General features: G+C 64.9%; 4 protein-coding genes across 4 annotated transcripts; 2 read left to right on the top strand and 2 right to left on the bottom strand.

Annotated features, from left to right (window-relative positions):
• Positions 1-59: 59 nt before the first annotated feature.
• COLE_06523 (uncharacterized protein) lies at positions 60-1,025 on the bottom strand (the record flags this gene model as incomplete). The annotated part of the gene is made up of 3 exons (XM_018425967.2): positions 60-342; positions 659-865; positions 910-1,025. 3 exons carry the CDS (start codon positions 1,023-1,025, stop codon positions 60-62), a joined length of 606 nt encoding a protein of 201 aa, XP_018280279.1.
• Positions 1,026-2,460: 1,435 nt separating this feature from the next.
• Positions 2,461-3,751, top strand: COLE_06524 (uncharacterized protein; the record flags this gene model as incomplete). Its single annotated transcript, XM_018425968.2, has 2 exons — positions 2,461-2,781; positions 2,885-3,751. The coding sequence occupies 2 exons, from the start codon at positions 2,461-2,463 to the stop codon at positions 3,749-3,751; spliced, it is 1,188 nt and encodes a 395-aa protein (XP_018280280.1).
• A 1,094-nt stretch (positions 3,752-4,845) lies between these two features.
• COLE_06525 (uncharacterized protein) lies at positions 4,846-5,567 on the top strand (the record flags this gene model as incomplete). The annotated part of the gene is made up of 3 exons (XM_018426545.2): positions 4,846-4,896; positions 4,929-5,107; positions 5,297-5,567. 3 exons carry the CDS (start codon positions 4,846-4,848, stop codon positions 5,565-5,567), a joined length of 501 nt encoding a protein of 166 aa, XP_018280281.1.
• Positions 5,568-5,765: 198 nt separating this feature from the next.
• COLE_06526 (uncharacterized protein) lies at positions 5,766-8,913 on the bottom strand (the record flags this gene model as incomplete). The annotated part of the gene is made up of 3 exons (XM_018420294.1): positions 5,766-6,258; positions 6,292-6,986; positions 7,021-8,913. The coding sequence occupies 3 exons, from the start codon at positions 8,911-8,913 to the stop codon at positions 5,766-5,768; spliced, it is 3,081 nt and encodes a 1,026-aa protein (XP_018280282.1).
• Between the last annotated feature and the right edge of the window lie 2,579 nt (positions 8,914-11,492).

Below are 11,492 nucleotides of genomic sequence, written 5' to 3' on the forward strand. Positions count from 1 at the left end.
CCATGTACAGTCCCATGCATACAACGATTAGACCCAAACCCAAGAACGACACGACGAAGCTACACGAGGGCGAGGGTGAGTGCGAGGGTGAAGCCCGCCGCCAACGCCGGTACGTTGAGCAGTGTCTTTGCCGCGCGCGCGCGGCGCACAAAGTTGTCCATGACGAACACGTCGAAGCCGCCGACCGTGCCGCGGAAACACTCTTTATCGCCGGTGGCGGCGATGTAGGCGTTGAGGCTGACGTCGATGCGGGGGAGCGTGGCGCACGCCTGGCATCCCTCCCAGAGGAAGAAGGGGCCGCCTTTCATCGTGACTTGTTTCCCCTCCTTCCATATCTGGACTCTGGGTGTTAGTCGAGCGTGAAGTGTGGGCAGAGGATGGTGTCCAGCTCCAGCTGCGGCAGCGGCAGCTGCGGCGAAGTGATGCACACGCCATGGCGGCATCGCGTGCGTCTCGAAACTGGACGGAGCACACCCGGGGGCAGAGATAGGCGAGTGGCCGAGTTCGAAATGCTATGAGCAAGCGCCGCCCGGTCTCGCCTATCTCAAAGGCGAGATTAGCGTTTACGACCTTACTCGTATTGCCGCCACGCCTGGCTTGCCGCCAGTCTTCACCCTCACAGCCCTCCACTCGCCCCCCCTCTCAACACAACACTCACTCCCGCCCGCACAGGTCCGTCAGGCGCGCCGCATATCCATTCTGGTTGAGCCACGTGACGTTCATCGCGACGACGGCGTTCGTGTCGAGATCCTTGACGCTCGGCCCACACGCCGTGCTCCCCTCGTTCGTGGGCTGCGCCCACCCGGGCCCGCCGGCGGCCGCGTCGCATGCGGGGTGGTACGGAAAGTCGGCGACGTCGTAGTAGCTTGTGTGAGGCGACAGGATGAACGAGACATGGAAACAACTCACTACGTCACATTGAGGTTTGGGAAGGTGAAGAGGGGGGAGGAGGGGGAGGCGGATGCGGATGCGGAGGCGGGGCCCAGTACGGCGAGAGCGAGAGGGAGGAGGGGGAGGAGGAGCATAGGGTGATTTCGGAGGGAGTGTGGGCGCAAGAGAGGGTGGGTGGGTGGGGGCAGGCGCGAGTGGCGGTGCGATGCCGGCGGAGGGCGAAGGGCGGAGGGCGAAGGCGGAGGAGAGCGGAATGTGCGGGATGCGAAGAGATTGCGAGATGGAGAGAGGATCAACAAGTGGCGCGGGGAGATGATTCGACGGTGGAGGCGTGACTCGGTGCGTTTGACAGGCTTGGCATCCAGAGTTCGAAATTCGAGTTTCAGGAGCGATCTATGCGATCCATGCTGCATACGTAGCACGTCGACGTCGATGAGCGATGGCGCCCGAGCTGCCGAGCATGCCGATGTTGTGGACGTCGTGGATGCATGGATGCATGACGCAAGCCGGCGCTTGGAGAGATTGCCGATGGGCTGGAGACGAGGAATTAGAGTTGAATAAAGCGAAAAGCTAATCTCGTATTAGGCTACGGGTGATACCGGCCGGCGTCGTCCGAGTCGGGAGAAGCAGGCGGCGTGTGCAGATTCGATACCGCCGTGCTCGGACAACGACGAGATGTGCACGACGCTCGGTGCTCGACGCTCGAGTGGATGGCCCACGACGAGGCCACGATGCATGCCGCCGGCTGCCGGCTAGCGCGGCGAGCTAAGCGGCTTACGCTGCCACGAATGCCTGTCTGTGCACAATGATCACACATGCACACCGCATCACTCGCACGATCGTGTGTGGCGCCGCCGAGCTAAGAAGGGGCGAAGCGGGCCGGCATCTAGTCGGCTATGCGCGTTAGGCTCCTCGGCGTAGGCTCGGCGTAGGCGGCGTTGTCGTCGTCGGTGGGCAGCATGGGCGGGCGAGTTGGAGACTGCAGGAGTAGTGACGTCGAAGAGCCGGTGTGATCCGGGCCGAAGCAGAAGCAAGACGCGCGCTGATCCAAATTGTTGGAAAAGGTGACTGGAGATAGAGAGCGGCGTCCAATCACACGCCGAAAGCGTATCAGTGGCGTGCCCCGGAGGACCCCGTTCATTGGCTCCGCTGGAACAAAGCCGCCGGCAAGTGCATGGATTGGCGAGGTCGCCTTGTATTGCCGAGGCACAGGCACAATACAAACAGGCGATTAATAAAAAGCTGTGATGCTTATTCAATAGTCCATTAGCCTCTCCAGTGCCCAGTGCCCGACGCCCCTCGGCCCCCTGATCCCCTGACATGCCTCCTGCGGTCATGAACAAAATTCGAAAATACCTCGGCCGCGCTCATCATCCATTCCAGTCCGCTTGCTCTTCGCCAGTCCCGCCTCGCTCTCCCTCGCGCTCGCTCAGCAGCTAAAGACTCGAGAAATTCTCTTCATCCTCTCCTCCCTCAGCTCACTGACAACTGTATCAACCTCACAGAGAAAAAATAACAAACACGGCTCTTGACGAGCAGCCACTTCCATCTGCCACCACCTGCCACACCATGCTCGCCACCCTCCCCCGCGCCGCGCCCCGCGCAGCCCGCCGCCTCACTACCTCCCACGCCCTCCGCTCCCCCCTCGCCCCGACATACAACCACTCGGTCCGCCCCGCCCTCGCACCCCCCTACAACCACCCCCTGGCCCACGTCCCCGAATCCGACCGCCTCAAGGCCCCCTACGCCTTCTCGCTCCTCAAGGAGCACATCTCCGAGCCCATCGGCCCCACCCCCACCGAGTGGGTCTCGGGTCTGCTCGAGACCAAGGCTGGGCGCGAGTGGGTCGAAGCCGCGTGGGACGCTGCGCTCAAGGACCTCGCTGAGCAGGTGAGTTGCAAGTCGCAAGGGCGGCGCGAATGCCTGCCGGTCACGATTGACCGATCGGCAAAAACTTCCTGCCGATCCGACCAACTAGTCCGCTAACGCCCAGCCGGCTCCCACCCAAGTCTCGTTCCAGCACCTTGGCGAGCACCTTGCCGAGAGCGTCAACGCCAAGGCGCTGCAGCGCAGCGGTTCGCTCGTTATCCGCGATGTGCTGCGCGACCCCGTCGCCGAAGCGTGGGCGAGCGAGCTGACCGAGGTGCTCGTGGCCCGCTCCCACTCGCCGACATACTACACGGACGCGCAGATTGCTGCGCGCGCCGACCCCTCGGTCCTCAGCGCGACCGGCCAGGCGCTCAAGGCCTTTGTCCCCACCTCGTCTCCCGAAAGCGCATTTGTGCGTATCGACGCCGCGGCCGTCGCCCCGGCGCCGCCCACCTGGCTCGGGACGGAGCTGTGGGGCGTCGACGACACCGCCTCCCCCGCTACACCAGTGCACGCGCACCTCGCGCTTGCGCGCACCGAGATCAAGGTGCCGACGTCGGCATCGGCAGCGACATACGCTCTCCTCCGCCCGTTCTTCGCGCCCAAGAAGAGCCGCATCTCATTCTACACGCCGACGGGATACACCGAGGCCGCGAACTGGGCGCTGCGCGGCGGCAAGCCCGAGCTCGACGCCGAGCTCGTGCACGTGCGTCCCGCGACCGTCTCCCTCGCCCCAGGCGACGTCCTCGTCACCCACGCCGGACTGCGCCTGCAGGCCGCCGACGCCGCAGGCCTCCTCCTCCCCGTCCACCCGTTGCCCGCGACCGAGGGCAACCGGGCGTACGTCGCGCTCCAGCGCGCGAGCTTCGAAGCCGGCTTGCCCCCACCCCACGTCCCGGCGGACGGCACGCCCATCGCCCTCGAAGAGGGCGGCGACGTCACCATGATCGAGTCGTGGGGCGGCCGCCGCGCCCTCGGCTACGGCTTCTAAACGGCTTCCACCTGAGCCCAGCCGAGCCGAGCCCAAGCCCAAGCCCTCCATCTGCTTGTGCATATCCGCCATTCATCTGGCCACAGAGCATAGCTCCGACCGCCTCGCCGGCGCCGCCGCGGTCTGTCCGCAGGCCGGGCAGCCGTGCTAGAGGCTGCGCGCCGTCATCGGCGGCCTTGCAGCGTATAACTTGTACAACTGTAGCGTGTTAATGAAATTGTGTACGAGCGGCGGGAGTGGAAGCGTTTGGCGTGCAGAGCGGAATCTGTAGCCATGCGGTCATGCTGTCTCGGATGCGAGTTGAAACAGTGCAACGTTCCAGCCGCGGTATGCATGCAATCCGGCCGACAGCAAGTTCCATGCGCTGGAGGTCAAGACGATCGCCTCGTCTCGAGTCAGCCACGGAGCTTGCAACAGAGGTCGGACCCGGCAATCCGGGCCGGCAGAAGTTCCGGTGTGCTGTCCAGCATGCCGCGAAGTGGCCCCCGCAGGGCAGAGGCGTCGCTCAACGCCGGTGGGAATGGAGCGCTCACTCGCACGGCGATCACACCGACCACCAACGACCAACGAGAGCCGTCGCCCCGCGCCCGCCGCCGCAGGGCACCGCCCTGGCCATCGCTCAGGGCTGGCGCTTGGCACGGCGCTCGGCGTGGCGGTGGCGTCTCGAATATGCCGTCGGAGAGACGGCGACGGAGCATGTCTGATACTGTAGCTTTCGCGATGGCCATGGCGTGGGCGTGGGCGTGGGCGCGTAGGCGGACAAGCAAGGATGCAGTTGAAGCAGATTTATGGAGACAAAGAGACTGGCCGCCGGCTCGGCGCGGCAACGGCGCGGCATGCGGCGGCCCGAGGGTTTTCGAGTCGGAGGCAGAGTGGAGGGTGGAGGAAGAACAATTTGCCACTAGCCAAGCCAAGCGTCATCCATTACACTTTTGCTGTCGCCCATCTCACAGTCCGCACAGACTCGCCAGTCACCACGCTTACTCGACTCAACACCAGCATCAGCACGCCGCGCCGCGCCGCACCACTCCCTCCCCCTCCCCCTCCCCCTCCCCTCCCCTCCCACCTCGCTGCCACGCACCCCCAACCTCTCCATGGGCTTCTTTGACTTCCTCCCCTGCTGCGGGCGCCGCAAAGACGATGCCGTGAGATCCCCCCTCTGCGCAACTAACCCCAGCCCTCGGAAACGGACCCCCTCGTCGCCCCGTTCCGCGAAGGCAGCATCACGAGCCAGGACGCATACGGCGCCGTGTCGATGAGCGCGAGCACGACAATGGACGGCTCCCACGCGCCCACGGGCACGCTGAGCGCGAGCGCAAAGGAGCGGATCGACAAGATCGGGCGCGAGGTCGGCGGGTGAGTGAACGGCCATCGCTCCGTTGCAGGTTACACCGCGTCGCCGTCCCCGTCGTCGTCGGCGGTGACGGTGACGGTGACGTGACGCAACTGACCAGCTGCATGGGTCCGGCGATCGGGTCCCGGCGTGATCGCCGCAGCGATCTGGCGAGCCTCGCATTGACCACCTGACTCGCTCGCTGACCCCAGCAACATGCTCTCGATCAACACGTCGTCGCGCAGCCACTTGCGCATGCGCCCGCCGTCGCCGACGGACTCGGCGTCGTCGTCGCGCCCCCCCACGCCCTCGCCCGCACGAGACGCAGGCGAGGGCAGCGTGCTCTCGCCCGCGGAAGACGAGAGCTCGGAGGCCGGCGACGTCGTCCACAAGACGCTGTTTGCTGGCGGCGCGCCGCGCGGCAAGAAGCCCAAGAAGGCCAAGGGCAAGAGCAGCCGCGCAAAGAGCAAGAAGCAGAAGTAGGATACGGACCGTCGGCGCGCACAGCCCAGTTGTATTTTGTAGTCCCACCATTTGCATATGCAGGTGTCATCATTGTGACTGACGCTGCGAGACAGCTCGGCGGATTATGTCTCACGGCGCTGGTATGCTTATCGCGGAGATGCGAATTTTCATCTCTTGTGTCACTTGGGCGCATTGATACGTCTGCATCATACAACGCTACACGGCCATGCTCTCCGCGCGCCGCGCGCGCTCCCGCGAGCGCGCCACGCGGTCGCGCGACGGCTCTCTACTCCTGCGCTCCGGCATCTCGCGCCCCCTCTCCGTAACGCTCGGCCGTCTACTCCCCACCACGCTCCCGACTCTGCTCGGGTCAAGCGACCCCGCGCGGCTCCCCACGCGGCTGCGGCCCACGAGGCCGAGCTCGCTCGCTTCGCCCAGCCGATCGCGGCACACATCGCAGTACCGCTGCTCAAAGAACTCGAGCTGCAGCGCGTGCGAGCCGCAGAATGCGCCCCCGCAGCCCCCGCACCATCGCCGCGGTTCCAGCAGGCCGAAGGTCCGCCCGCAGTCCGGGGCCATGCACACGGTCGTCGAGTCGGGCACGCGGCGCTGCGGCACGAGCGGAGGGCCTGCGTCGGGCAGCGACCATTGATACACCGCGTGCTTGCGGCCGGGGGGCACGGGCTCGAAGGCGGCATACAGCGTTTCACTGGTGTCAGCGCAGCCTCCGCCAGCGACTTACCCTACAAACTTCACCGCTGTGACGTCCCCATGCCCATGGTCGTCGGAGCGGAAAAGCACGCCCTGTCTGACGAGGCGCCACGGCTCGATGTCCTGGTCCTCGAACCGCCGTACACCCGGGATGCAGCGATACAGCACGAGCGTGCGGCCTACGCCGACGACCAGCAGATCCCCCGAAGCGAGGTACTCGCGGTGCAGGAATGCGATGCCGCCCGAGAACGAGCGCGCCTCGCGCGCGCCCTCGTTGAATCTGATCTCGGGGAAGCGGCCGCCGTCCGCGCTCGTCGCGGCGACAGGGTGCCCGTTCAAGCTGAACATGTAGAGGTGGTGTGCTGATGCGAGGCCGATGTGCCCGTTCGCCTCGTTGATGCCAATATGCGCGATAGGCTCGTTGCGCGGCGTCTTGAGCGCGCGCGTGTATCTCAGCCGGTTTGAGTCCCAGACCAGCGCTGTGCCGTCCGCACAGCCCGTGACAACAAAGGACCAGGCTGTGCTCACGGCCAGCGAGGTCACGGCGCGGTTGGCACCGCGCAGTGTTGCCTCGCGTGTAAGGCTCGCGTCGCCGCGACGCAGGCCGCCGTTTTTTACGGCCATCCGCCAGGCCGTGAGCACGCCGAGCGAGCTCACGGTCACAAGGAGGGAGGGAGCAGCAAACGCCGCATGGGTCACGTCGATGCCCTCGACGATGTACACGAGCTGGAGTCAGCGGCCGGGGCAGGGGGATACTCACTCTCTGGCCCATCTCGGCGTGATAAATGCGAACACTCTGGTCTGCAAAACCATACTGCACGCTCAGCCCGGGGTATCCCGGCACGGCGAGGCGATGCTTCTGCTCGACACGCGGTCGCGAGCCATCGCCGCGGTCACTCTCGAGAATGTGGTGCACGCGCGACGCGACGTCCATAATAGGGATGATGGAGCGCAGGAGCATCTGCCAGTGCTCGGCGACGCCGAACCGCTGGCCGCACGGCAGCGTCGTGCGCCCGCTGAGGAAGCGAGGCGGATGTGGCGTGCGGAAGATCTGCAGCGGCGTCTGGCCGAAATTGTGAATAATCGCCGTGCTCGACGCGCGCTCCGCGTCGTCCTTCATTCTGTCCAAGTCCACCGCGCCCCGGTAACTCAGGGGATGGAAGCAGTTGAAGCTCGCTGCATCGCCCTGCTTGAACCCAAAGGTGAGGTCGATCCACTCGGGCAGATGCCGCGAGACGTAGTCGCTTTCCAGCGCCTCGCGCATCATGTGCACAAACAGGAGCGGATCCGAGAGGGCCCATGGGGGAAGGGCGACGTCGTCCACCAAGTCGCCAGACACTTGCTTGCGCCCGAAATCGTGGTGGTTCAGGTTATTGAGGAACGCAGGCGCGTAGTAGAACTCGGGGATGAGCTCACGCACGTCGCCGCGATTCGTGGCGCTCGCCGAGTCCCACGCGCGGGGCACAGACGAGAACAGCCGGTCGGCCAGGTCAAACGACCCGCCTTGCAGTGCGAGGAATATCTCAGTGAACGGGCTCAAACGGATCATGTATCCGCACACAATCATTGAGCTCGAGTAGTGCGTGCCGTAGTGGAACGGCTTCTCGCCCACGCCCTCCATCGCCTGGTACCGCTCCAGCGCCTCCTCTCGGCGAGCAGGAGTCAGTGCACCCATAGGCTTCGACAGGTCGCGGTAGCTCGTCTTCTTCGACAGATCGAGGATCTGCGACGTGTAGTCGGCCAGAACCCACGGGAAGACGGGATACTGCGTCACGTCGTTGGGTGTGCGGTTTGCGTGCTGGTTCAGCAGCTGGAGGTACGCAAAGTTGGAGATCTCGCGGTTCTGCCATTTGCGCGTCATGCCCTCGAGCTGGGCCTCGCGCGTGTCGACGAGTGCGCGGCTGAGCGCGTCGAGCACAAACGAATTGAGCACGCGCGGCGCAGTACCGCTTTTGATTCCCATTTTGTGCACGACCGACTGCCGCTCTCGTTTGTCGCGGAACACGACGAGGAAGTTCTGCTTGTCGGCGAAGTACAGCTCGAGTGCCACGTCGCGGAACAGGAAAGCACGCTTGTTCGTCTCGACGACGTCGGCGTACGTCCACCGGTGCGATCTTTGGTCGCTGGGGTCCAGGTCCGCCAGCGTCCCGCTCGGGATGGAGAGTACGTCGCGCGGCGCATGGTCGGCCTCAATGACCTGTCCTTCGGGCGTCTGCACAAGACCGTCAATGAGATACAGGTTCCTGCGCCCCAGAATGAGCAGGCCGGGCAGCGCGTCGACGCCGACAATGCGCACAATGTTGTGCGCCGACTCGACTACGTCACCCGCCTGCAGCGCCTTGGCGACCAGACGCATTTTGTTGCTCGACTCGTCCTCGACCTCGTGGAACGACTCTGCGTCGCTGTCGTCGCCGTCCCCAGATTTGAATTGCTCAGACGGGGTAGACGGCTTGGTCGGAGTGCCGGCCTGCTCCTCCTCGGTGATGGATTCGCCCATAGCTAAGCTAAAGGGATCCTCCCAGGGCGCGGCGTTGATGCGCGACACCGCGCTCTCAAGCTCGTCTGTGCCGGGGATAGCGTCGCGAAGTTTGGCGCGCGACTTGTGAGCCCCGGGGGACGCGACGCCGTCCGTCCGCTCGAGACGCACGCGCATGCGCAGCGGCCCCTCACTCCCGTCCAGCCGCCATGTCGCGGGACCATCGTCCTCAGCCCACACGCCGTTCTCCGCTCTCAGCCCCGCGACGAGTCCAGGCCACTCGACCTGGTTCAACCGATGCCAGTACTCCTTGCGCTCGAGAGTCGCAGTTGCGTGCTTCTGCGCGTCCTGGTGTCAGCACTTGGCAGTCAGCGGCTGCTCACCGTAGACAAAATGATCATTCGCCATGCCGAGTTCTTGTCTTGCTCCTCTTGGAGGATGCTTTCACCAGTCAGCGTGCGGCGGAGGGGTACGCGTGGCGGGTTGCCAGCACGCAAGCGTGCAACGCGGCCCCCATCACCCGCTTGTCTCGCGCGGAGGGGCGACGAGACGCTCGATGCAGAGCGCACGGAAGAGGAAAGGTTGGACGAGGATCTCCTGGGCGCCGCAGGGCGCGAGATCGAGCCAGCGACAGATGTCGGTGTCCGCCCGGCGGTGTCTGAGGGACTCGAGGCTTTAAGCTGCTCGATGAGGAGCTTCAGCTGTGTGAGAATTGTCGCCGGCGCCTTGCTCAGGTCTACCAGAGCCTGGAGCCACTGTATGGCAGCAGCTCGCTGGCCCTCGGCAGCGACGGAGCTTGAGCTGACGTTCATCGTGACGAAATCGACCATGGCGGGCAGCATGGCTTCGATGCGTCTTGCGGCGAGCGCCCGCCGCAGCGGAGAGGACTGGCGGTAGACCTGCGTGAGCTTGGTGAGGAGGCTTTCGAGGCGACCGTCGTCGCCTGCTTCGTCATCCGAGTCCGAATCGGACCCGTCCGCCTGCTGTTGCGCGGGCGTAATGGATAGTCCACTCAGTGCACTGTTCACACTGCTGACGCTGCGCGCCATGTCCTCGCCCGCACTTCCGCCGCTCGCTGACTGGAGAAGTGTGTCCAGTGCCGCCATCACACTTGCGATGGCCGGTGGGCAGGCGAGGCTCGCCCCAGGCGTCCCCGTCGAACCGAAGAGCATGCCGAAGACGACATCTTGGATGTGCGCGTTCCAGATCGGCGCCAGAGTTCTGGCGAGCAGCGCGAAGCCGCCTTCGGCTTCGAAGTTGCGCTGGAACGAGTCGAGGCCCGGTGTTGAGAGGCACAGCGCGAGGATGTCGAGGCAGGGCATAGTGACGAACGGCGAAGGGTTGGACTGCAGGAAGATGACGAGAAGGCGGTGCAGCGAAACCGCCTTGTTCAACTTCGTCAGGCGTTTCGCATTCGTCAGAATGCCCGCGAGCATGTTGAGAATGAGAGCCGCGGGGTACTGCGCAGGCGTAGGTTCCGAAGGCGCGAGATAAACTGATGTTGGGTCTGAGGTTAGCATGCGCCGGAGCGACGACGCACGGTGGCACAGTGCCGAAATAAGATACGAGAACACGGGCTTGATGCCGTCCTCAGCTGACCAGCGAGTCGTGAGTGCGAGGCGGAGTGTGTCGACCGCGAGAGGGACGGCAGCGTGCTCGTACTGCCCCGAGCGCAGCGCATAGAGCAGCTTCCGGACGATATTGGACTTCTGGAATGTCCGCAGCTGGTTAAAGCGGCGGTATTGCGATGCGGAGAGCAACGCCTCAAAGTGCTGCAGGAAGAGCGTGATAGTGGGAAGCTGCGCGTGCGCCCACAACTCAAAGTCCAGCCCGAGGGCCTTGTATCCCGCCGAGCACTGAACGCGGGAGGAGCTGGGGTCAGATACGTCACGAAGAAACTCACGTCGGGTCATTGATGTCGACGCCGAGGAAGGCCAGAATGCTCGCAGTGCACGCGGTATCGACGAGCGCGCTCATTTTCGGCCGCAAAATCGCGGCGAGGAGGTCGTACCCGTCTGCCGTCAGCGTTGTCAGACTGGGACATACGAATCCGCTCCATCTCCTCGCTCGCCGCCCACGAGTAGCGGAGCATGTCCCAGAGCACGTTGAGTGTCGTGAGCAGCTCCTCGGGCGTCGACGCGAGGTCGACGAGCTTGAGGGCGAGCACACCGCCGCCAGCGCTGCTCGCAGTGACATCGAGGTCGGCGCTGGCGTACGGGAACACGGAGCCGACGAGACGCGCACGCGCGTACTTGAAGTCCTTGGCGCGCGACATGTGCGGCACCGCTCCGTTCAGCACGCAGTCCTCCTCGCCCGGATGGGAGGGGAGGACGTCGCTCGCGGACAGCGACAACATAATGTTGTCCTCGGGCATGGCGGGGCCGGTGGATATCGCGCGCACGAGCTGGCTGTTCGCGGGGAGGAGTGCGGCCTTGTGGCCGCTCGCGAGAGCGTGCAGGTGAATGTTGATCGACGTCGCGTCCTCGTACGTCAGGAACTTGCCTAGCGCCTCCTGCATGTTACCCGCGTACCGCGGCCCGAGGTGATGCATGAGCAGCACGACGTCCTCAGCCAGCACCTCTTCGAGGAGGAGCGCGCGGCCCAGGGCCCACTCGTTACCCTCCCCGTGGCCAAGGGCGTGGGGCGTGCTGTCCTTCTCCGATGGCCAGGGACGTCCGACGCTCACACGCACGCCTTCGCCGCCCTTGGCCGGCGCCGGGCGGGGTACGGGATACGTGACGCGCACAGCGCCGACG

The sequence above is a fragment of the Cutaneotrichosporon oleaginosum genome (assembly GCF_008065305.1).
Source record: "Cutaneotrichosporon oleaginosum strain ATCC 20508 chromosome Unknown ATCC20508_contig06, whole genome shotgun sequence".
Taxonomy (NCBI): Eukaryota; Fungi; Basidiomycota; class Tremellomycetes; order Trichosporonales; family Trichosporonaceae; genus Cutaneotrichosporon; species Cutaneotrichosporon oleaginosum.